This window comes from Muscardinus avellanarius (assembly GCF_963383645.1).
Source record: "Muscardinus avellanarius genome assembly, chromosome: 8".
NCBI classification, from domain to species: domain Eukaryota; kingdom Metazoa; phylum Chordata; class Mammalia; order Rodentia; family Gliridae; genus Muscardinus; species Muscardinus avellanarius.
Window position 1 is genome coordinate 243,635 of NC_137794.1, and position 26,366 is coordinate 270,000.

At 45.6% G+C, this 26,366-nt stretch overlaps 1 protein-coding gene across 1 annotated transcript in view; it reads left to right on the plus strand.

The window, feature by feature from the left end:
* DNAH8 (dynein axonemal heavy chain 8) overlaps nucleotides 1–26,366 on the plus strand; it is a gene marked incomplete at its 3' end in the record, with an annotated part of 220,834 nt that overhangs the window by 174,270 nt on the left and 20,198 nt on the right. The window contains exons 82-87 of the mRNA XM_080700493.1: nucleotides 465–538; nucleotides 2,662–2,814; nucleotides 3,183–3,338; nucleotides 6,833–6,949; nucleotides 8,564–8,665; nucleotides 13,956–14,116. Coding sequence (XP_080556619.1) covers nucleotides 465–538; nucleotides 2,662–2,814; nucleotides 3,183–3,338; nucleotides 6,833–6,949; nucleotides 8,564–8,665; nucleotides 13,956–14,116 — 763 coding nt within the window. The remainder of the gene's footprint in view (nucleotides 1–464; nucleotides 539–2,661; nucleotides 2,815–3,182; nucleotides 3,339–6,832; nucleotides 6,950–8,563; nucleotides 8,666–13,955; nucleotides 14,117–26,366) is intronic.

Consider the following 26,366-nt stretch of genomic DNA (forward strand, 5'->3'; position numbering starts at 1 on the left):
CCATGTCTCTGATTCATTTGGCACTGATTTTTGTACAAGGTGTGAAGCAAAGATCAAATTCCGTTGCTTTGCCATGGCATGGCATTTTACTGGCATCATTTGTTGAAAATGCTGTCCTTTCCCATACGGAATGAATGGGCTTAGAACCCTTGTCAAAAGCGATCAACCACAGATGTGAGGGTTTATTTCTGGACTTTCGTTGTTATTCCATGCTCACACACACACTCTAGACGTGCGACCTGTGCCTTTGACTTCCTCCCTCTCTGCCCACCTCATTTCCACTGGGTATCTCCAATTCTCTGGTCCCATCGACACAACCAAAGGCCAGGCCTGTTGGAACAGCAAAGCCTCCTTGTTAGAAGCAAAGAGGGAAGGAGGCCGTGACCATCCAGAAATTAGTATTTTATCACAATCCGATTATAAAACATACATTTTATCATTGTGAACCTTCTCCTGTGTTACAGAATGTAGAACTATCTCAATGGGGCAAGGACAAGAAATCCACGCTCGAAAGCTGATTCAGATGTCCATGCAGCAGGTACGTTGCCAGGGCCTGCTCCTCCCGGCCCCTGGTCTCCTGAGGACACCCAGAGGTGGGGACATCCCTCCTGAGGTGCCCATACTTCTTCTCCTTTTACGTTTATATAGTCAAGTGCTGGCTGCCTATGAATTTTAAGCCTCAAATTAGTTTCTTCCTGACAACCCCATGGAAGGCTTCTTCTGTTTTCTAAAATATATGTTCCATTCTATTTCCACTTATTTACCTATTTGCAGTTTGGATGGCACACCTTGTAGTTCCCAAGGATGTCGCTATAGCAGCCTTGGAGGACCACTATGAAGACAGTGGTTAAGAAATGACAGATTGAGACAGTTAAATTTCAATTTTCGGTCAAAGACTGGCTTTCGTTTTTTTATTACTAGATACTTTCAGGCAAATGAGAAATATTTGAGGACTTTATGTTTGATATTGATAATTATTTTTATTGAAAACTGCAAGCTGAATGGAACGTTGAGAAGTAGTTCCCATCACACCTAATAAATGCACAGGACGTTAATTTTCTAGAATACTCTGTAATGGCCACCTCAGCTTAGTAAGAAATTGCATCACTTGTAGAAATAAAATAAGATCTTGGTTTATTTTTGAGCTTTTGATCTCATGATGTCTGCAGCAACTTTGGCACAGCTTTTCTCTGGGAATTAATGACCAGAGAGGGCTAATGGACTAAAACTTTACTTGGGTCATCAAAATTTCAAGCTAGCCATTAATTCCCAAGTTCCCTAAGCCTTAATCTTTATCACTTAATTAAATTCAATAATAAATTATATTTAATTTATATATATACCAAGGCAATTATATATAATTATTTCTATTCAGATCAAATGTTTCACTCTATTGAATGATTTCAGTTTATAGTTAGCCTTGATAAGTGAGAACCTTTTTAATTTGAACACCACATTCACATTAGCCTTCTTTAAAATACTAATTTTTGTGACTTCCGTGTCCCGTTTTCCACAGTGGGATAAATGCTGGTAATAAACAGCATTATCCAAAAAACAAAATGTGAACAAGTGTGGCCATGAAGTCACCTTGAGGGGCCCCTGACTCGGGATGAAGCTGATGTAATGGACTTCCGAATGTGGGGCCAGAAAGTAACGGGGTCCGCAATGATACAAACTAGTCCTGAATTCCGCCTTCTTCTGGACACCTCTGTTATGTAAACCAACACATCCCCTTTGCTATTTAAGCTATCAGCTGAGGGCACGATGTGTATGACTTATCATATACTTAGTGTACTTAATATTTCAAATCTGTATTTATCAGATATGTTCACCTATGGGTATTTAAAAACATCTTGTGCGTGCAGGGCAAGTGACAGTTATGTGACATATCGTTAAAGTCGTGGTTTCAAAGCAAGTTTGGAGTTTCAGGAGTGTGGAGGGGGATGGTGAGAAAGAATAGGGGTTAGTGCACTTGGTAGCAGGTATCACCGGATGTATTGGCTCCAGTTCTCACAGGCACAGTGCATCTTTCTGGGTGACTGTGGGTGACTGTGAATGAGCCACGGGTCTCTTGGCTTTAGAGTGCTAAGGCAAGATGATGCCTTAGGCAAGACCATCTTAGCCACCATTCCTGCCATTAGATGGCGCACACACTGTACTGGCCGAAGGCTGGGCTCAGGCTTTCATTTCTTTTCTTTTCTGAACCAGGAGTGACGGACACCATCATTTTTAACGTACTCGATTCCAAGTAGCCGACTTGAAGCAGTGGATGATTGTATTGACTACCTCTTTTTTAGTGTGTGCGCACACACACTCAAAATAGAACAATCACGTGCTGTGAGCAAAGGTTTTTAAAAGACTTTATGTATTCTCTTTTATTAAAATCTTAAATAAAGCCGGGTGTGATGGCGTAGGACTATAATCCCATCCCAGTACTTAGGAGGCTGAGACAGAAGAGTCACAAGTTCACAGCCAGCCTCAGCAACTTAGCAAGGCCCTCTGCAACTTAGTGAGATCCTGCTTCAAAAAAAAAAGGTCTGCAATTGTATCTCAGAGACAGAATGACCCGTGATTCAATACCCAGTACCACACTATAAAACATAATAAAATCATTAGCAAAAAAGTTACAAGAAATAAATATGAACTAATTTTTGGATACAGGGCGGCTGGGTATTACTGCAGAATTGTCACCTTGGCCTGGAATTTATGGAGGAATTGCTGGAAACACTCATTACCACTGAAGCCAATGACGAATCCTTCAGAGTGTGGATAACGACGGAGCCCCACGACCGATTCCCCATCACACTGCTTCAGGTTTGTCCCTGTGAGATCAACACCTTCCACTGAGAGTTGTACCCGTGACAAAGGTATAATTGATATCACTGAGAAATGGAAGTGGGATGAGGCTTTGGTTTACCAGAGTCTGTACCACAAAATCCTGTCATCTTTAAAATCTTGACCATCAGTGTCAAGGTTATATAGTAGTATTTCCACAACAGAGTTCTAAGACTCGGTGCTACTTTATTGGGCCTCCCTTCTGATAAATGTAATTAGCTTATACACTGCTGAATTCCAGCCCCCATTTTCTGTGCCGTGAGCCTGTTGCTGCCCATGTATTATCATTTCTATTGGATACTCTACTTTGATTTATAGAAGCCAAACCTGTTTGCTTCTTATGGCAGACTTCTCTCAAGTTCACGAATGAGCCACCCCAGGGTGTGCGCGCAGGCTTGAAAAGAACTTTTGCAGGGATCAATCAAGACCTTCTGGACATCAGCAATCTGCCCATGTGGAAGCCCATGCTGTACACAGTAGCATTTTTACACTCCACGGTGCAGGTAAGCTGGAGAGCAGTCTTCCCAGGGACGGTGCCAATGATGCGGCGTGGCCTGGGAGGAGAGTCCCTCTGGATGCACTGTCTGCCGCCAGCCACCCTGTCCTCTCCAGCCTGTCCTGTGCCCTTGCCCCTGCCCCTGCCCCTGCCCCTGCCAGGGCAGACACCAGCCTTTTGGTAACTGCTGACTCTGCTGCTGTGACAGCAGCATCAGGGCCGAGTCAGAGCAGAGCTCCGTAAGTATTAGTAGAATGAACAGACACACTGTTAAGCTGGGAGCCTGGTCCTGAGTGTGCCTGTGCTGGCCAAGTACGCCACTGTCTTACTTGAGAGCAGAACCAACTGCATCTCAGGGTGGGGCCATCCGAGACCCAGGGAGGCCAAGTGCACGTTGCGTGTGGTAGATCTGGGCCTGCCTGGCTCTGACTGACTGTGTTTTGTCCCTAATTATTACCTGGCATTCACAGAAGCGACGGTGGTGGGGCGGGGGTCACCGGGGATCCCTGCCTGTCTTGGTTGCTTGCCATTTGCTTCTGTAGACGAATTACTGATATAGTAACGTAGTGGATGTTTAGTTACCAAGTAACTTATCTGTAGGGCTTTCTAAAATTTTATTATTATTGTGAATTCCAAAATGTTAATTAGGCTAAAATAATCTTGCGAATCCCCTACTTTTGAGTTCCTAGATGAACTCTTAGGCCCCGACGGTTTAAGTCTGTCCTGATAGTGTGCCAGATTATTCAGGTGATATTCTCTCTCTCTCCCTCCCTCCCTCCCTCCCTCCCTCCCTCCCTCCCTCCCCCTCCCTCCCTCCCCCTCCCCCTCCTTCTCTCTCTCTCTCTCTCTCCTTCCTTGTCTGTTAGAAAGACCAGCTGATACAAAATATAGCAAGAAAGTAAAATAACTTCATTTGTGAAAGAAAAAGACACCCACTAAGACTTTGTCTTTTTTTTCCCCCAATATGCACTCACACAGCTAACATCTGTGACTTTAGTGAACCAACTTAAAAAGTGAATGCTTTAAATGAAAATTGATAGTAAGTGACATAAATGTGAAGCAAATTTCAGCACTGGGGCAATTTTCAAAGATCCCATTTTAAGGAGCAAGTAAATTACAGTTTTTCAGTATGTATAAATGGGAGTGTTTCCATAGAGTCAATTTAGGCAGCTTCAGTAATTGGAAAGAAAGAATTATTTCACATTCAGTCCTCTGTCTAATTGAACCTTAAATTTTAGAAATTAAGTGAGACACATAGTTTTTACACATAGGTAAAAAAAAAAAAACTAACAGTTTAGACTCTGAATCTTTCTTTAAAAATGGAAAAAAACTGCATTTCAGCAAATGGTTAATCATCCTATTAAAGTCACCAGTATGGAAGAAACAGCAGTAATTAAAGGGTTAGCTGAACACGTTTCTGTGCTCAGATCCTGCACGTCCTCAGCGCACCCTTGCTCCTGGGATAACCAGGGAGAAGTTCACCTCCATGTCTCTGAGGTCCACTCAGGAAGTTCAGCACCCTGGGTCCCAGAATTTTATTCTGGTAGCAATTAAGCAATGTCAATTAGGCAACAAAGATCCTTTCCCCCAGGAAGACAAAAAGTAAAATAAAGTAAAATAATAGAAGACCTGCTCCTCACTTCCAAGGCTCCCAAACAAGACAAGGCAATGCGAATCCTGGGACCAAGAAACGCGTCAAGAGAAGCACCTTGGGCCAGGGCTCTCCCCACGGCGGCCTTGCCCTCTGTGCCCCATCCCCACAAGCACTGCACAGCTCCCAGCTTACAGGGCGGCCTGTGTTTGCTCCAGACAGCACTTGTGAGGCCGGGGTGCAGATCCCTGGGTGGAGGAGCCAGCTGTGGCTTCTTGGATTGGTGGCCCATCACGGGTCAGATTAGCTAAGGGGGATGGGAGTCATAGTGTACAAACCTCTAATGCCTGGCAGCCCAGAGAAGCCCGGGTCATGAAGCCGTGGTGGCAAATTACAGTTTTCAGAGGGTTTTTCTTCTTTTTCTTCTTTTCTTTTTTCTTGCCCTTACTCTTAGTTCCAGGGTCAGAACATCTAGACCCAAATTGATGTTAATGGTTTGCTTAATATTTTAAAAGCATATCTTGAAAACCAGTCATTAAAACCTTCATGTGTTCTAAATTTCCTTTTTGAGCTGTTCATAAGTTTGTCCAAGATAAAGTACTCCAGATCTGGTGTTTGGGACAACTGCTGTGAGCAGGATTGGAGTTGCTTGTGGAAACAGTAGTGTGTGAGTATGTGTGTTGAGCTGAGAAGGCAGAAGAGAGTAAGAAAAGGCGTTTGTTGGTTCGTTGGTTGGTTTGTTTTTGTAGTACTGGGGATTGAACCCAGGGACATTCTTCCTCTGAGCTGTACCCCCGTCCTATTTTGTATTCTTTATTTTAAAACAGGAAAACAGGGTCTTACTAAATTGCAGGGGGCCTCACTGAATAGCCGAGGCTGGCCACAAACCTATGATCATCCTGTCTCAGCCTTCCAAGTACTGGGATTACAGCATGTGCCACCACACCCAGCTGTGAAAGAAAAAAAAAAGTTTTATATATTTAGAGGTAGAGAAATAGAATTAAATTTTCCCACAGATGTCGAGGGGTTCTACCCCACATACATGTCCTCTCCTGGGCAGTGGTTTTGGTGGCCCAGATGAATCACTGGGCCTTGCTTAGAGAGTGGTATTCCCTACACAGGGAGACCTTCAGGTCTCCTGCAGAGACGTGTGGACTCACTGCATGGCTTACTGGGTGCTTGGGGCCCGGATATATCAGCTCTAACACTTAATGTGCCTTTAAAGCTGTCTCTGGAATTTCAAAGCAATTGAATCATTTGAACTGAGTCCGGTTTGATTATTTATGGGTAATTTGGCAATTCTAAAGAGTCCCCACGTCCTAAGTCTTTTTAAGCTCCGTTCAGTGAAGAAGAGAGAATCAAATGAAGGTGATGTGGACATTTTAAGATAAACATGCCATGTGCACAGTAGGTATTTTTAGGTTTCAAAATCTGAAATGACAAGATTACAAAGTGAAACTGGTAGGGAATCTAAATGCTCTTCAATGTGTAAGTCATTTGACTTGAAAAAGCCAAATCCTTACCTTGAACATTTCAAATTTGCAAGTGTTCTATTTAGAGCAAAAATTAACCCAACAGGTATTTATCAAGTACCTGCTGCATTCTTCTGAGTTGTCGTTCGAGATCTAGATGGTTTTTTAAACCCAAGAATTCCAGGTTGGTAAATATTTGGAGATTTATTTATGCAAATGATTTGGCAATAGGGTCATGAATAACATTTCTAATGTTTAACATCTTCAAAATTATATATGCTGTTCTTTGAGGACACTGTCAACTGATCTTGATAACACGGCCTTCATTTTATGATACCTTAATAACCATAATAACCATTCCAAAAAAAAGAGGATCAGCTCTGCACAGTTTTAAAAACTCATTCAATGTTTATTTTTCTCTTCTTTGGTGGTGTTAAGGAACGGAGAAAGTTTGGTCCCTTAGGGTGGAATATTCCCTATGAATTCAATTCTGCCGACTTTACAGCCAGTGTTCAGTTTATTCAGAATCACCTTGATGAGTGCGACATTAAAAAAGTGAGTGAAATTGCTTCTGTTTTCTATTTTATTGCAACCTGTAACACGGAGGGGGCATGCTGAGGTCTCCCTCCAACCCTTTTCAAAGAGCGGTGATGAGCTGTGCACCGGCCCAGCCTCCCCCATTCTCCAGCACACTAACCCCAGGAGCTGTCCATAAGCAAGAAAACTGGGTGTGCTGCAGAACACGTAGGCCTCCTGCCTGGCACGGCCGTGTGCCACAGGCCACCGGGAACAAAGGCAGGCCTTCAGGCCCACCTGCATTGTCTGACCCCACTCACGTCGGCAGGGGCCAGCCTGGGCAGGAGGAGCTGCTCTCTCCCCTCAAGTCCCTTCTTAGCTGACAGCTCATGCATGGGAGCCGGGACTGCTTCCCAAGGCAGTCACCAGCTGTCCTGCGGGGCTCCCCAGTTTCCAGAGTGCTGGTGCGGGATGCACCTTGTTTCTGTCTCCACCATCTGTGAGGCAGGCACAGAGGGGGGACTTTTGTGTGATGCCCATTTTACTAACAGGAAGGACAGACTGAGGGACTTCCTCAAGGCACAGGGCAGAGCACGTGAGCCAATTGTCTTCCCACACATGTATCACAGAGACTTGGCAGTCCAGTCCCCCCACGATGTCTCGGGAATGAGCAGGCTGGCATCTGAGAAAGCACAGCGTGTGGTACTTCGTAGGAGCTCAGTAAATGCCCTGTGACCCTCTACACCTTCCTTCCTCCCATGAGAGGCTGCGCCAGCAGGGTGGTGTTAGGGAGCCAGGCTGCATGGTGATGAAGGGATGCCAGGACCAAACCCTCCTTCTTCCTAGAAGTGATGAAGGGATCTTACATTAAGAGCGTGGCATTTGGATGAAAAGTTGTATTGTGTGGGTTCCTGTTCTGCGGTTATTTATCATGTTGGTTGTACAAATAATAGTTACCTTGAAGTAGTTGCTTTGAAAGGCAGCTGAACTAAAACAGAAAAAAAGGAAAATTTTTAGCTCAGAAAAAAATAAGGAAGAATCAATCACCTTCACTTCAATCCCAAAACACACTAAGGTTTTGTTGTTGTTTTGTTTTGTTTTTTAGTAAAGTAACTGGTAAGATCTAAAATATATTGCTATGTAAGATTGCTCTAAAAATTAATGAATGCTTTGATATAGTTTTGGCTCACAGAATGAGACAGCGAAGACCACATGGTAAAACACACTTGTGAATAAATCCTTTTCTAGTTGTTTTCATACTGAGTCCAGAAAATATATTGCTAGGACAGCGCGTTTGTGCATGATTACTTGATTTTTCTCCTTTCTTCACTAAATACCACTTTTCCCTCAGTAACAGCTTGGCGTTGCTATAATGAGCATTATAGGTGATAACACCCACAGAGTGAAAAACATAGTCCTTTTTCCTATTTTCAATAATATATGGGCAACACACCCACAGTGTTTAGGACTGTATACTTTGTTGAACAAACCGTAGCAGTTCTAGCCACGTGGTAATGGGAGTGATCATTGTAAGAAAATAAATCATCGTAAGCACCGTCCAGCTACCACTCCCTTTTCTAGACTTTGCCTATGGAGAAAGGCATGAAATATTTGATTAGGTTGACAGGAATAACTTTTTTGTTTTTAATAAAGGGTGTGTCGTGGAGCACGGTTCGATACATGATCGGAGAAGTACAGTACGGCGGCCGAGTGACAGATGACTTTGATAAACGTCTACTTAATTGCTTTGCCAGAGTAAGTCAGTGAGGGGAAGAGAAGCGTGGGGACATCTGTCATTGCATTTCCCCTTCAAACGTGACCACTTTCTGTGTCTAATGGGCGTGCTAAACTTGAGGGGAAACAGTATAAAGCAGAGCTGCTTGAAAGGAATTAGTCAGGAAACCCCGTCCCCTCTCCACACACACACCACCACCACCACCCACAACCACCGATACCAGTCTACCTGTGTCCCTAGCAGGCGGCGGTCATCCTGCGGACCCTGTCCTGCGCAGGTGGCCTAGCATGCCTGGGTCTCCCCACCGTCTCTCCTCAGGATCTCCCTGCCCCAGGCAGGTGGCCCTCGTTCCTATGCCTCTTGCTCTAAATGCAATACTCCTGTCAACCCCCAGCCCTAAAATGAGGGGTGGGGAACTCATGATAATCTGAGTTTTCTCATTTCTGCTATTAGGTGAGGAGATTAAACATTGGTGAAGGGTTCGTTTTTTTCTCTTTATCCAATGAAATCCACATATAGCAAGTTGGCAAACATTTCTAAAGAAAAGTATTTCTTAGCAATTACAGTTTTCACATCAAAGATGAATACTATTATAACTAAACCTACTAGCCTCAAATTCTTCTTAAAGTTTTTTACATGTTAAGGAAACATTTTTCCCCAAGTGGGAAAAAATCAGATATAGGAGTCTTTTATGATTATTAAATTATTTACATTAGAATCTACATCGTTACCTCTCTGATTCTATAATTCCATTTCCTCCCCCCTTTTATTCCTATTTTTATTTTTTATTTGTTTTTTGTATTTGGGTTGTATGTATGTGTGTGTGTATGGTACTGGGGCGTAACCCCAGGGGTGTTTTACCTCTGAAATACGTACCCCAGCCCTAGTTTTATTTTGAAAGTCTTGCTAAGTTGTCGAGACTGCCCTTAAACCCGTGATCCTCCTGTCTCAGTTTCCCGAGTACAGGGATTCAGACATTGTGCCACAGCACCCACCTTTGTTGTTTGTTTGGTTTTTTGTTTTTGTTTTTGCTTAACAAAAGAAAAACAACCAAGTACAGGTGCTGGGATATTTTGATAAACTAGACTCAAGAAATCTGTTTTTCCTTGGAACCCTTATGACATATTTTTGCGTGTTTGGGGGGAAGCCATGAGTAGAGAAGGGCAGAAAATCACAAGCATTGCTAAGAACCTGTAGAGGTGGCGGCCTGAGGCTGGGCAGTCAGTTGGTACAGGCCTCCCGAGGCACAGGTGGTGATGATGCAGGCTGAAATCAAGGGCCCGGCCAGTGTAGCCTAGAACATTTCAAGGAAAAACCAACAGAGGGAACGTACAAAAATGCTCATGGCAACCCTGCAAATGGAGCTGAAGGCCACCACCCTAGGTTGGTTTCCATGGAAACACTCTGGTGCCAGGGTGCGGCCTTGGCCCAGGCAGCCCCCTTCCGCCAGCCAGCGCGATGCCGTTCCTCCTTTCCTGGGGAGGAGCAATGGCGAGCCCACCAGAGCTAATGTTCCAGACAGCTGGGGAGGGAAGGAGGACTGGGCGCTGCCTCCAGAGTCCTAAGACAGTGAGGTGAGGCGGGTGGGCGCAGCGGGTGCACAGACAAGACGGCCTTCCGAGCCAGCACCCGTTGCGGGAGTGTCCCAGGGGAATCCGCAGGAAGGACCGGGACGCTCTCCAGGGTCCGGTGTGGTGGCGGGTGCTGAAGGGCAAGGGAAAGAGACTAGTTCAATGTTGTGGGACCTGTGGTGGCATACAGTGTTGCCAAAAGCAATAAAATGAGATCTGTAGAACACGGCGTGCACTTCACGAGGATGAACGTGTGTTCCAGCACACGCAGCAAGTGCAGCTAAGTAGGTGCCCTCAGAAGGGAGGGACCGCGTGTAGACATCAGAGCCAAGAGAAAGGGGGTGTGTCTGGGTCATGGTCACGCAGAGCGCTTGGTCTGGAGCCTGGGCTCCCTCCCAGGCCCCGGTGCACTGGCTGCTTCTCCCCACCGGCTTCTGTTTCTCGTTTCTCTCCATAGCGGCTGATCCTGGCTTCTCTGCCTTCTGCCCTCAGCAGTCCCTGCCCTCGAGGACGGTCCCTCTTGCTCTCATCCTATCTTTCACCCCTGAGTAGCTTCCCCCACCATCCCATGCCCTCCTCCCCCAGGACTCTCAGGGCTGCAGTGTTTGGGCCATTGACTGGCCCAGCCCTCTGCCTTTCTGCTCTGTGCTCCCCAAACCTCATGCCTCGCCTGCCCTTGGCCTCGCTCACTGCTCCGTCCAGCCTAGACTTGCTCCAGGGTTCTCCCAACAACCAGAGCGAATCTGGGTGTCTGGCTCTCAGCACTCTGAACCTGGCAGCAGAGCACCCCGGAGCAGGCTGCAGAACAGAGCCGCTGGGCCCACGCCCTGGCTTCCTCTGTTGCAGCTTGTGCCTAGCAGCTTGTTCTCTTGCTTTCTGCCTGTCAAAAGGGTTCACTTGGGCTGGGCGTGGTGGCGCACGCTTGTCATCCCCGCGCTTGGGAGGCGGAGACAGGAGAATCGCGCAGGTTCGAAGCCAGCCGCGCGCGCTGGCTTAGGAGACCCTGTTTCAAAAATATAAAATAGGTCTGGGAGTGTAGCCCGGAGATAGAAGGGCTTCCAGGAACCCCAGTACCACCAAAAAAAAAAAAAGGGGGTGGGGGGTTCACTTGTAAATCTCCACTATCAGATCGGGCCCTCTGTCCCAGGACTCCCCGTGCCAGGCTTGCCTTTGGACCTGTGTGTTCTCCTCTCTGCATCTTAACAGAGCATCTTTTCTAAACCCAATGGTGGTAGAACCTCACTCCATTTTCTGTTCAAGGATGGCTGCCGTGTGAGTCAGCTCTCCGTTATTGTAACAAAGGCGGGAGCCGATTGGCTTCTAAAGACTACAGGTCCAATATAGCGCACAGTTTGGGGTCCCTGTCCATGGTCACATGGTCCCATGGGGCTGGGGCCTCTGGTGAGTGGGGTACCAGGTCAAATGGGAACCCGCATGGGAGCAGAGATGCCCACCTTGTGGTAGGGCGGGAGAGAGAGGAAATGGGAGGGCCGGGCTCCTCAAGGGGGTGTACGCCCCCAGTCAACAGCATGCCTCCCTCTACGCCCCACGTCTTAAATGTACCGCTTTCCCCGTGGTGCCACACACTGTGGTCATTCCAGAACCAAACTCTAGCAGCTGCTTAGCTTTGTAGATCCCTGCTACGGCCTCCCAGAGTGACTCCTCGTAGATTCCATGTCCTGTATTTTGTCTACACCCCTCCCCCAAAGAGCCTCTAACTTTGGTGAAACTGAGCCATTCGTGTGTCCTAAGCCAGGCTCTCTGTGCACGTATAAAGCACTGACAGGCCAGGAAAAAGCCTCGTTCTGCTCTCAGGGGCACCTGCCATCTGCCACCACCAAGTCCAGGGCGGTCACTTGTTATCTGTGCTGAAGACCCCAGGCCCTCGCCTCCCTAGGGCGCCTTCCTGCAATTTAAGTCATCCAGATCACACAAAAAATCCAATCTTTCTAAGTAATGGCTGTGCTCATGGCACTGCTTCCTCTAATAGCTTTCAGCTGCCCCCCATTTCTTACGTCAAGCTCTGGTCATCACCCTGGCACCCAGAGTGTCCATCAGATGACCTCACCCGGCCATCACCCTGCTCATCTCTGACACTGCTACTTCCACAGCCACCTCCCATCTCCATATCTGCTCATCCCCTGTGCCTCTGCTCACAGGTCTCCCCTCAAAATGCTCTCTTCCAAGGCTTCTCCAAAACCACCCCCCACCTGGCGTCCATCTGGCCTCTCTCCTGCAGCTCGCAGCCTCCCTGACACTTTGCTTACTTTTAATTCGTTCCTGCTCTTCCTTCATGCACTCTTTGTGTTGTGGTTTGTATGTAATTGGCTTCTCCCCTTACTGGGTCACAGGCTCCTTGAATGAAAGCACCGTGCGTCCTTAATCTCTGTGCTTGTTCTGGTTCTCAGCCCGATGCCCTGCGCGCAGGAGTCTAATAGAACATCACTGGAGCAAATGAAGCCACGGAGAGAGCCAGTGCTCGGGGTGTTTTCAGGGTAATAATACACTCTTTTAGCTCCAGGAAGGCGGTAGAGGGAGACAGCAGAGGAAGGGCGCCCGCCCGAAGCAGGAGGCACAGTCTGCATGTCTTCTCATCAGTTCTTGGAAGGATTCAGACACAGAGCCTACCTTCCCAGCTCGGGTCCTGCCATTATCCCCCTCCCAGCTGGGAGAATCACACTGTTGGACACTGAAGTCGTCGACTCAGATCTGTCTGATAGGTGTTCAGTGTCATTTTCCCACCCCTCTTCAAAAATAAGTCTATTCACACCTACTACACCCTCTTTTCTCACAGCTTTGTTGCAGTTAATCAGTCAATGCCTATAAATGAGAAAAGATGTGCTAAGGCAGTTGGGTACATTTGCTTCTGGTGGGCAAGGACACAGCCTCTCAAACAAACAAAGCCCTTGGTCTCAGGCAGAGGGGAGATGCTTGCAAAGAGAAGGCTTTCTGGCATCACCGGTGACATGGTGTAGGTGCATTGCCCCCGCAGGAGCCCTGCGTGGGGGGCTGAGGAGGCAGTGGCCATGCGCGGTGTCCTCCTGTGTGTACACGCAGGGATGTATGACTCTGCCCTGTGCTCCCCCACTCTGCGAGAGTGGGACTTAGGCTGGTCAGATTTCTCCAAGAGAGCCCAGCCAGACCACCAGCATACTTCTATAGAAACAGTGGAATCACACATCATGATAAAGGTCAGAAAGACAGGGACCGGTATCCACACAGCACCAGTGAGCTTCCCCACCCCACTCCTTCCCCTTCCCTGTGCAGGGCATGAAGACTGGCATTGGTGATTTTGTCTGTGTGTGTAGTGGGTCATTTGAAGTGCTTCCTTTATTGGGCCCCCTCCGCTTCCCCCTACTCCCTGTGTGGCTCCACCTGGGTTTTTCCTTCCTTATTGGAAGCCCCTTTTCTATCCCAGTTTCTTCCTAGTTTCTACATATTAGAAAAGACATAGGACTCGGCTCTCTGTGATCCCATGCTCTTCTCACCCTGAGCAGCTCTCCCCTTAGGTGCTCAGCTGAGGTCTCCCTGGGTTGTTTTTGTATGTGGCTTCCCTCTTTTCTCCATACATGTGCTAATTATCTATCAGTAGCTGCATTAAGATGCTTTCAAAGCCAGCATTAAGAGAAAGAACACTCTATTAAAATGGAAATGAGGCGACCCTGCCTCCTAGCACAGTGGCAGCTTCCATTTAGATGCTCATCGGTTTTCTTTCTTTTATTTTCTCCCTCTCATGCAGGTCTGGTTCAGTGAGAAGATGTTTGAGCCATCATTCTGTTTTTATACTGGATATAAAATCCCTGTGTGCAAAACCTTGGACCAGTATTTTGAGTACATCCAGTCGCTGCCATCCCTAGATAACCCTGAAGTCTTTGGGCTTCATCCCAATGCTGATATCACGTAAGTCCTCAGCATTTTTTAATTTGAAGGGGTCATTTGTAACTCAGCCTGGCAGAGCCTACGCATTTCATTTTCTCTCTTAATCTCACTCCTTTCCCCTCTTTTTATTTTACTGTGAAAAATATCGTCTCTTCCTGTCTCCCAATTACAACTTTGTCACATCTTGGCCTGCTCTGCTCTCAGTAAATCCTGATGCCCCAGTGTTTATGACAACATCAGAGCTCTAATTTATGCATTGATTATCTCTCTGTTGTGTTGTAAAACTGGTTGGTGTTGTTGGTATTGATGCCCTCCACTGATAGGACAGTCGCCTCCCAGCTCCTTATCTCTTTCTCCAAAAATTCATTAAAAATAAAGTGCTCATAAATAGAATCCAGAAGGGCCAGAAGCCTACAGAGAGTGGGGGCTGAAGAACTGTACCCTGCCTGACCCTCCTCCTGGGTCCTTCTCCCCTTACTTGCTCACCTACATCCTCCCCTCATGAACTGCCCGTGTTGGGCACGTGGCGGTCAGCACACGGGCACAGGCCACAGACGCAGAGCCCTGGTCTCAGCTCAGTGTGAGGACCCCGCTACCGTGGAGACGTAGGGAATGCCCCCCAGTCCCGAGCCTCTTCTCTGACCCACCTTTCAGGTGAGGCACCAATCCTTTCCAAAGATCCCTACCCCAGACAAGACCACCTGGCTCCATGGGGTGGGCTCAGGAAGCCCCTGCAGAGCTGCAGTCCAAGTGGCCATTGGCTCTGTAGCCCACCTGTGAAAGGGTTGTATCCAGGAGAGGGAGGGGTTTCTGGACACGGAGGAAGCCAGGAATCCTCAGGCCAATTCCAAGCGCTCCTGACTGAGGAGTTCAGCGCTTGCTTTCCTCTACCTGGCCTGCTGCTCCTGCTCCGGTTTCAGTAAGTTCCCACCCTTGGTTCTCTACTCTCAGTGGGGGCCTCAGGAGTCCTGGTTTGCTGTCAGCTGCATGGACTTCCCACCTCCAGACACGGGCCTCAGCCCCTGCACCAGGCATGCCCTGGAGCCTCTTCTTAATGTCCACATCGACCCACTGTCTCCTTGTCCTGGCCCACGACACTGTTCATCTTCAGAGACGCAGATGTGACCTGCGCCAGGAAAAATGGCTACTGCTTCTTTCAGGCCCTCTTACAGAGCACAGAGGCTCTTGGCGGTGGCTCTAGCCATCATTAAGGCTGTATTAAGTTAGCTGGGAATGGAAAAGAAGTTAAGAAATAGATTTCTTCAGGGATGGTTTGAGACTAAGCTTCCACATTACCTGAAAGAGGGAGTGTGCACCTTGATGTGGTTTTGCTTTAGCTAAGACTTGAAACGCATCAGGCCACATTGCCCCTGAGGTTGTATCTCACTCTGGGTCAAGGTCAAAGGCTGTACATAGAGATATCCTACAAGGCCCAGGAGCTCCCACCCCTGACCTTGGTTTCTTGGCCCCCTCACACCCCCCATCTGCTCAGCTCCAGCTTTCTGTATTCAGACACACAGGACATTGGCACTTCCTGGAACATCGTTCCCACTCCCAAACCCCAGAGCGCCTTGCAGCTCACCATTTTATCTCGTCTGGACTTTACTTAAATGTTACCTTTTCAAGGATGCTTTTTCCCCAGCTACCCATTCCTCAACCCCTGCCCCAGCCCTGCTTTTTTTCTATAGTTTATATCACCAACTGGCACGCTCTGTATTTTAATTATTTGTTTGCTATTTTCTGTTGACCACCACTAAAACATAAATTCCAGCAGGTCTGGTTTGCCGTTTTCATTGCTATCCTGCTGCTTGGGAAATACTGTTGGCTGAGTCAGTGACATTAAATTCTTCTAGACTGTGAAGAATAGAATCCATAGGACTAGCATATAGGACAAACTCATGATTTTGCATGAGCGGGAAGAAAAATAGTGGAACAATCTCCAAGTACTTGTATGCTTGTAACATCGAAGGTGTTCACTAATGAGGACTCTGAATGCCGATTCATCCTTGTCAAGAGCTAAGGGACCATGATAGCCATCTCCACCAACATTCTCACTGCTCTCTCCAAAAGGGCTGATCACACATCTTAGAAGAAGGAAGATTTATTTGCTCAGTTTTTGGAGACATAGAGGTTCAGTCCCTGTCAGGCTGAGTCTGCAGAGCTCAGAGCTCAGAGTATGGTGGCAGGAAATGGAAAGCAGGAGAACACGGGACTCTGCCCTCACATCATGGACGCCAGGAACAGAGTGCAGGGGAAAATGAGCCTTATCATCCCAAAGGCTACACCCCTAGGTATCCCTCCTTAGTAGCCAAGCTCTGCTTCCAACATTGCTACCTTGTTTCCATGAGAACTAGGGGGACATTCTGAATCCAAACTGTTACATCCCGCCTCTTGCTCCCTGAACCTCATGGCCACCTCACAAGGCAAAATGCATTTAGTTTATCTCCAAGAATTCCCAAAGTCACAACAGTTCCAGCATCACTCAGAAGTCCTAGTCTCCTCAGATACTCAATGAAAACTCTTGGTTGGGAGCCCCTCTTAAAACAAAAGGCAAGTTATGTACATCCAGTTTACAATGAGTGGCACAGAGGAAACATTTGCATTTCAAAAGGGAGAGACAGAACCACAGAAGAAGGAATGGTGTCTAAACAGTATCAAAAACCAGCAGAGAGAGCTGGGCATGGTGGCGCACACTTGTAAGCCCCACGCTTGGGAGGCTGAGACAGGAGGATCGCACAGTTTCAAAGCCAGCCTCAGCTACTTAGTGAGGCTCTCAGCAACTTAGTGAGACCCTGTTTCCAAGTAAAGTGTAAAACAGGTCTGGGAGTATAGCCCGGAGGTAGAAAGCTTCTGGGTTCCACCCCCAGTACCACAAAAACAAAAACAAAAAACCTGTCTGCTTTCAATCTACTGCCCCTGTTCCACCCCCGGTCATTTCTACTGACTGGAGCGCATCAATTCCAGTGTCCTCTAAAACATCTGTATGCCAAGTGCATGCTGTCTAGACCTCTCTTCTGTGCTGCAGTCATTTATGTGGTTTCTATGTGGGGGAGGACCACAGGTCTCATAGGCCAGCCTCTGCTGGGAATAAGCCTCCATTTGAGGTGGAGGGCCAAGGCTTTCTACTTGACCCCACCTTGGATGGCTTTCAGGCAGCTCAAGCTTAAAACCCCTGACTGAACCTCGATGCCCCTGCCTCTTCTCCATCCCAGTCTTTGGCAAGGTCGTCTTCACAGCTTTGTCCAGAGAACCATGTTGCCATCACCAGCACACATGCCACATGTAGGGTGCCTAAGCTAGCACCTCCCAAAGTAGAGCGGCAGGATCTTGCAACATTTTCTTGCAAGGTCTTGTGAGGTCAAATAGAAAGCCTTGGCCCTCCACCTCAAATGGAGGCTTATTCCCAGCAGAGGCTGGCCTATGAGACCTGTGGCCCTCCCCCATGACCTGTCTTCTTTATTAACTTCCTGTTTGGTCTGTATTCCCCTCACCCCCCTACCCACCCCATTCCCCTCTGCCTAACACCTCTGGGTCCATTTCTGGTGCCTGCTCTGTCGGCAGCTCCAGGTTTAATTCTTCTTTCCTCTGAGCCCTGACATATCCAGTAGTGGATGGAACCCTTCCCTCACTTCCCTTGGTAAGCAAGCCAGCCCTTTAAAAAGGTGTCTTTGCCCCCACCCCCACCCCCAGCTGTTCTGCCAGGAGCCACCAGGAGGCAGTAGGCAATAACAGACTGGGCTTCCCAGCCGAAGCCTACCCTCCCACTCCAGTGAGACGGGAGCAGACGTGGCTCTCCAAGTTCTGTGTAAAATGAAGTCATCAAAGATGCCCCGACCCATCTGGTCTGCAAGCTGTGCTGATGGAGGAGTTGGGAGGGGACGTGTGTGTGTGTGTGCGGGGAGGTTACAGAGACCTGCTCTTCCATGTTGAGTTGAGAAGGACAGGGGAATGTGCCTGATTGGGGCAGGAAATGTTGACTGGAGCCCAAGTGAGAGACTGCGTGCATTTGTGCGAAGTCGAACCCCACGGCGGGAAGGACTTTACAATACATTGGCTACGTCCCTGTGAATGTCCCCACCCAAGGAACCTTTGACTGAGACTATCTCTGCTGTCTGATAGCACTCTGGCTTCTAATAGGTTCACAGGCTGGCCTTGGGTCATGGCAGAGAACTCTATGCCTGTTAATCAGAATCTGCCCCCTGAAGTTCCCATCCATAAATTTGAGAGGAGAGAGGTTCCAGGAAAGGACCATAAGTCTCTCTTCTTGATCCTAGCTTCAAAGTGAGGAATCTCTAAAGAAGGGGTGGGGGAACCAAGCTGAATAAATGCTTTAAAGTAAGTAAAATCTCTCCCAAGAGGTTAGATATCTTGGTGCAGGGACCATAAAAAAAACATGCTTTATTCACAGTTTATTACCCAGATTTATAAGATACCAAAGACTGCAAATTCAACTAGCTCAGTGTCAAGCGCAGTTATTTATTCTGACTCTTTTTCTCATTAGCGGTTATGCATATTTTTCTATCTTCTGAAATTTATCAAATATCTTATTATGAATTTTCTATTTCTATGCAGGGAAAATTCAAATGTGTTCCTTTTAATATAGCTGACACTTTGGAGTTTTAGATATTTTAAGAAAAATCATGCTCATTGGTATTTCATGTGCAAAGGCGCATCTACACCCAGGCTGATTTGGATGTGGCCACCCATTAATATCTCATTAAGCAGTTAATCGTTTATTTTATAGACAGTTCTGCTTTTCGGTTGTTTTGAATTTTTATTATGCATGACCCAACCCCCCAGAACCACCAGTCTACAAAGGCAGTGTGAGCACCTTCCTGTCTACCCTAGAGAGAAACTTTCTTCAAGAAACACCTCAGGACCAAAGCTCATAGAACATTATAACCCTTGTTCTTCATCTGAGAGCATTTATGGGGACTGTTTCCCTGAAAGGCTTTGGCTCTGGAAGCATATAGAAATGTTTACAGCTCTCTGTTATAGCCAAGCTACCTACGCCCCGCCCTTCATATCTTTGCAAACATAAAATCACACGATGGAAAGGGAAATGTGAGTTAGTTGTACAGCAGTGGAGTACCAGGGATGACATTCAGTGCCTAACAAGGCGTGTGATGGGAGGGAGGGACATGTGTGTCCTTCCCTTCTGCCTCAATGTGGATCAACTCTCCACAGTCCCTTCCCAGCATCTGTGTCTCGAGGACACTTTTCACATGACCTCGTAAAAGAATAAAGTCACCCCATGAAAGTGATTTCTGAGGTGAGACGCAGCAGCAGCAGCAGGAGCAGGAGTACCAGCAGTAGCATCTGTCCCTGGAGAGCCCGTGGGGGTGGCCGAGAGCAAGGTGGTCATGCCCGCAGAGGCGCTGCCACCGGCACCCTAACACAGGTGCAGCAGGTGTTTCCAGAAGGGGTGCCCGCTGGAGGTGAGCCCAGACAGCTCCTGAGAATTTCAGATGTGGCGTTTGTCCCTCCTTGATCTGTAGCTAGAGCAGGCAGGAAGACTCAGCTCTGCTTAGAATGGAAATTCCTTGTGATTTTCTTTCTTAAAGATCTGTGTTGATAAAATAATAGTAAAAATATTTTTCCTTCATCTTGAAATTTTATCTTTTGGAGTCTCTCATGCTTTGAGAGGGGAAATTGTGTGTGTGTGTGTGTGTGTGTGTGTGTGTGTGTGTGTGTGTGTGTATCAAAAGGCATGTGGAACCCATTCCTGAATTTTGAAGTGTGGCATAGTTTCAGTTTTAAAAAATTATAAAAAGGACAAGAAAAATACAAATGACTCTGAGGGGGGAAATCCTATGAAAAATTCTTCAAAAACACTTTGAATTAAAATTAAATGATTAAAAGTTGAGTATTGGAGAAGAGAGATATCTATGTATGTGTATATGTATGTATGCCACTTTTGTAGGTGAAAAGGTAAAAGAAAATAGAAAAAAGTTTTTTTTACCACAAGAAGGAATAGATTATTAAATTTTTAGGTCTTTTAAATATTGGAGAATTGCTCTCCTTTATATTTGAAGCTTAACAAAGTTCAAGCCACTGGCTTCAGTTCAACAAATATTTGTTGAGACCTTTCTGTCTGGCCAATGTTGGGGTGTAAAGATGAGTAAGACTGAGTCCTCACCTTGCAGCTCCTCATCTATCAGGAAAACGGATAAGGAGCAAATGCTTAGGTGGTACAATCAGGTGCACTCTAAAATCGAGGAACGTGGGTGGACTCCGACTTGGAGAGGAGAGAAAGCGGGTGACAGGCCACCTTCGAGTTGCACCTTAAGGGCGGGCACGCAGGAGTCCTCAAGTGGAGAGATGGGATGGGGAGGGAACAACACAGTACTGGGGCAGGAAGGACGGGGGACAATGAGCAGTGAGGCCCCTGCAAGTAGGGCTTGTAGACAAAGAAGGAACTAAGGAGGGGTGTAAAGCTGTGAACGCCTGTGGGATACTTGGGAGCCCAGCTCAGCTGCCCAGAGCATGGTTTGGGGAAGGTGCTCACGTGCAGAGCATGGCCCCTGAAGATCCAGGCCGCCGGGTAAAGAGCTCGAGGCAGATCTGAAGGCTGTGGGTGGATGGTAAGGGCGAGTGCTGGAAAGGATTTGGAAATAGGACTTGGAAACCAAGAGGTCCTGAGGGGGTGGGTTGACATCAAGACGGAGGCAGTCTCTGAGGATTCTGGGTTGGGCACCTGGACAAAGACATCAGTGTCACTAAAGTCAAGGGATGGTGGAGAACTGGCTTGGGATAGGTCTGATGTAAGACACAGCTCTAGGCGGCAGGAATGTGGACACGGAAACGTCGTTTGGAAGTTGGAGGTGGTGACCCTGACTCGCCTGGCACGTCAGAACTCTGTAAGATGGCAGCAACCACATCCCCCTCTTCTCTGAGAGCATTTGCCTATGTGTTCTGCCTTCACTGTATCTAATGCTGATCATAGAGCAACACAAACCACATGCAAACTTAAATTTCTGGAAAGTGTGTGGCAGCATGTGGATCTTGGACCTTTAGTCATTTTCTTGCTCATCAGCTCTTTTCGTGACTTTTGTTCCTGACTCATTTCATTTTGTTTTACCCTGGGATCATGATATGTCAAGTAAACTTTCTTTTTTCTGAATTCCTTGTTTTTAAAAAAAATTTTTATTTTTATGTGGATCATTTTGAAAATGGCATACATTCAGACTGTCAAGTAAACTTTTTTAAGAGCCACTAAGATTCCACCAAATTCAAGAATGAGTTACTATGCTTCTTGTGTCATTTTACTAAAATGTCTTGTAAAAAGGCATTATTATTATTATAATAATAATTATAATTATATTTAATTTTCAACTCATGAAGTAAGTCTCTGGGAGATATTCTAAAACCCCAACACCTGGGGTAGAGGATGCTCACAAAAATAATTTAAGGAATTTTAAAATTATTATATAAGATCTTTAATAGAAAATTTAAACTTATTTATTAAAAATCATATTTTACTTATTGAACCTTGTTGTGAAATCCATATGTGTCAAGACAAGGTGGAGGTGACAGCCTAACTCTGGAGGGGCTACAGACACTCTATGTCTGACACCAGGACTCTTGTGATCACTGTATCTGGTGGGAGTTCAGTACATAAGGCACGGTGCCACATGCATTTGCCGTGGCCATGGCTTTTGGAAAGGATGCACTAGTTCGGATTCGCACGTCTGGGTCCACGTGCACTGTTCCCCCGCCAGTCGAGTGAAAATGCCCCAGGTAGAAAGCTCCTCCACTCTCCAGCTTCATCCCTAAATGAATTCGAAGGCCAGTTTATAGGGTCCCTTCTGTTCCCAAGATTTGAGCTCTTTCACACAGCAGCCCAGATCTTTTATCAACAGCTCTTTGGGATTCTGAAAGTTAGGGCTGCAAGTGCCAGGAGAGGTTGTTTAATTCTCACCTGGGAGCGATGAGAGAAGAGTTTGGTTCTCTCTCTCCTTATGCTGTGCAGAAGAGTTAGAAGAGGGCCATTTTGGTGGGTGTAAAGAGTAAGGACTCGTAAGAAGGATTTTAATGAATCTAAAACATGTCACTGGTTTATCTCTGTTAAGTTCTTGACAATTGGGGTGGACTTTGCCTATAGGAGGGTTTATTTTTCTCTACTTTTCAAAAAGAAAGTAGTTTTAATACTCTGTAAAATCAACTTTCTTGTTGGAATAAACAATACAAAAATACAAAGCTGAAAGTAGTAATTACAGAAAAAGCTTATCATACAAAAATCTCAGTGTCAGCATACACTTTGAGACTATCTTTCCTAAACCTGTGCCTGTGTGCACAAGATTATCAATAAAAATTAGATTATCCTGTAACCGGTGTTTACACCATGCTATGCTGTTCTGTAAACTCCCAGTGACACCTCGCCTTACCAGTGAATACAGAGCTACATTCCATTTTTATTGGCTATATAGATTGTTATGGAGTTTGGCAGGATTTATTATCACAAATACCATTATAAAGTCTAATATACTTGCCTGATTCTTTCAAAACTGCTTTATTAAATATTGAGTAAATATAAAAGAATATTTAAGGCATGCATAAAAATATAAAGAATACATATAAAATATTGCCTCTTTTACACCACTATTTCTATGTTGTTCCTCTTTTCTTCTCCTTCCCTTTTTAGCCTTTCACTAAATAAGAGTTTTTATATTCCAGTTCTTGCCCTCTGCTAATTTGGAAGTTATATATTCTGTTTCAGCTCTGTCTTATCTCAGAAATCATAACATTGATTCTTAAATAAGTTTAAAATGAATGCACAGATAGTCTTCTCAGTAAAAAAAAAACTCTGAGATTGCTAAGTCCAGTCACTCCCCCCCCTGGCATTTTAGTATTTTAATTTCATCTTTTTCTAACTCCAAAATTAGCCTTATAACTATTACCCTACACTAGGGTGCTTATTCAGGTTTACCCATGCATTCGCTCACTGTTTTCTGGGCTTCTAGCCTTCTGTTGGAATCATTTTTCTCCTTTCTGAAGTGTGTGATTTAGAATTCCTCCCAGTGAACGCTGAGGAGGGTTAACTCTTTCTTTCCTGGCAGTGGTTCATTTTTGCTCTCATTTTTTGAAAAGTTCCTTTAGTAAAGTATAATCTGCCTGTCTTAAACCCTCTCATTTTATTATTCATTTAGTGTGTGTGTGTGTGTGTGTGTGTGTGTGTGTGTGTGTGTGTGTGTGTGTTACCAGGGACAGAACCCAGGGGCTGAGCTACATCCTCAGCCCTTGTTTTTGTTTTTCTTTTGTCTTGAAACAGGGTATCACTAGGTTTCTGAGGGTCTTGCTACATTGCTGAGGCTGGCCTCCAACCTGTGATCCTCCTGTCCCAGCTCCCAAGTACTGGGACTAGAGGCATGTGCCTCTGTGCCTGGCAAATTTTCTCATTTTAAATGGTCTTGTACACTATGTTGCCTTTTGTGTCTGGCTTCTTTGACTTAGTAGGATGTTTTTGCAGTCCACTCATGTCATAGCATGCATCAACATGTGCTTTATTGCCTTCTACTGATACATGATGTTCCAGGATAACTTGTGTCTATACCTTCTCCAGTTGATGGGCATTGGAGTGTTTCCACTTTGAAGCTGCTATAAATAATAATGCCAGGGACATTGCGTGTACAAGTCTCTATGTGCCGTTTCTTTTCATTTTTCTTGCATAGATAACTAAGAATGAACACATTGAGTCATGTGATTAATCTATTTTTAACTATTTAAGAAACGGTTACTGCGACATTTTAAAATTCTTTCCAGTGGTTATGAAAGTTCAAGTTTTTCTATATTTTATCTTTGCCTATACTTTTTTTTAAAACAAGGTCTCACTGAGTTGTGAAGGGCCTCAGTAAGTAGCTGAGCCTCCCAAATGCTGGGATTACAAGCATGTGCCACCACGCCCAGCTTTGCCTATACTTTTTATTGTCTATCTTTCGGCTGTAACTATTCTTGTAAGCCTGAAGAGTTATCACACTCTGTTTTAATCTGCATTTTCCTAATAAAGAATAAGGTAGAACATCTTTTCATGTGCTCACTGCTCATTCATACTTCTTCAGTAAAATGTCTATTCAAGCCGGGCGTGGTGGCGCACGCTTGTAATGCCCGCGCGTGGGAGGCAGAGACAGGAGGATCGCGCAGGTTCGAAGCCAGCCTTCGTGCTGGCTTAGGAGACCCTGTTTCCAAATAAAAATATAAAAATAGGTCTGGGAGTATAGCCCGGAGGTAGAAGGGCTTCCAAGAACCCCAGTACCACACACACAAAAAAAATATGTCTATTCAAATCTTTTTTTCTTGCCCTCATTAATACCTAAAAAGACACTTCTGCTTGGCATGCAATTCTAAATGGATAGTTACTTTAGCACATGAAAATCTATTCTTTTTTTCTTCTGGATTTTGTTGCCTTTGTTGAGGAATTAGCTGTCAGTCTAATTGACATTTATTTCTAAACAACCTGTTTATTTAAATAATTTTAATCTTTGACTGCTTCTAAGATATTCCCTGCTTTTGGTGTTTTACAGTTTCACTGTGATATGTATCTATTTGTTTATCCTAATTCTCAGTTACTCTTTCATGTCTATTTTCTCTTTTTCATTCTTCCTCTTCTATCTTCCTGAAGCTATGTTAAGATGCCTGTTGGATCTGTTCACTCCAGCCCTCATGCCTCTAGCCTTTTCGTGTCTTCCTCTCTGCCACATTCTGTGTAATGCCATGAGGACCATTTTCCAGTTTTAAATTTTCTCTTTGGCTCTATCTAATCTGACATGTAACCTATTATTAGCTGCAATGGTAGGCAGAATGATGTCTCTAAATATAGCTACACCCGATTTTTCAGAACCTGTAAATATATCACTGTGTGTAGCAGAAGGGACTTAGGGGTGTGATTAGGATCAAGTACCTTACGTTAGAAGCATTATCCAGCACTATAGTATCAGTCTATATTCTCACTGCTATAATGCAAAACAATTGGCCACACAACTTAGAGAAGGGAAGATTTATTTGCTCGGTTTTTGGAGATCTCAGTTTCAGTTTATGTGAGTTCAGTGTCAGCCGATCTCGGGGAACCATGGCAGGAAGCAGAGCGAGGGAGAGAAGGTGAGGCTCTGCTCTCACATCATGGAGGTGGGGAGCAAGAAAGCAAACCAGCAAGGGGACTCAAAGACAAAATCACCAGAAATTACCCCAAAAATTGCAGCCAGGAACCTACTTTCTGCAGCCACACCCCACCTGCCTAGGTTACCACCTAGTCCCCTGATGGATTACAACCCTCATGACTTAATTACATGAACTCTGAACACTAACACATGAGCCCTGTGGGGGACATTCTGTATTCAGCCATTAACATGCTCTGACCTGGTGAGCCCAGCCTAATCACAAGAGCTCTTAAAAGTAAAAGAGGGAAGCAGAAGAGTGATTAGTGAGATGGGGTGAAAGGAAGAGAGATTCAAATTATGAATGAAGCTTGACCTGCCACTGCTGGCTTTGAAGAGGTAAGAGGAGGTCATAAGCCAAGGAATACAGCTAGCCTCTAGAATCTGGGAGGGGCCATCAGCTAATAACCAGCAAAAGCTGGAGACCTCAGTCCTACAACCACAAGGAAATAAATTCTGCCTCAAAACCCAAATGAACAAGAAAATGGTCTATAGAAAGGAATCTAGCCTTACCAACATCTTAATTTTTAACCCAGAGATTTTTGTGTTGTACTTGACCTGCACAGCTGTAAGACAGTAAATTTGTATTGCACTAAGCTGTTGGTTTTCTGGTCATTTATTGGAGCAGAACTCATACAGGTTTTAAGTTTTAGTTGTTTTTGTTTTTAAAAGTTCTGTTTGGCTCTTAATAAACTAATATTTATTTATTTATCTATTTATTTTGGTGGTCCTGGGGGTGGGACCCAGGGGCTTTCTACCTCCAGGCTATACTCCCAGCCCTATTTTATAATTTATTTGGAAACAGGGTCTCACTAAGTTGCTGAGAGCCTCGCTAAGTAGCTGAGGCTGGCTTTGAACCTGGGCGATCCTCCTGTCTCAGCCTCCCAAGCGCGGGGATTACAAGCGTGCGCCACCACGCCTGGCTATGTTTGGCTCTTTTACAAATATACTATTCATATTTGTATTTTCCTATTTAATATACTCATGTGGGTTATTTTTTCAGTCATGTTTTAAAATTCTTCAATATAAGCCAGGTATGGTGACACACACCTGTAATCCCCAGTATTTGGGAGGCTGAGACAGAAGGATTGTAGGTCTGAGGCCAAACTCAGCAGTATAGC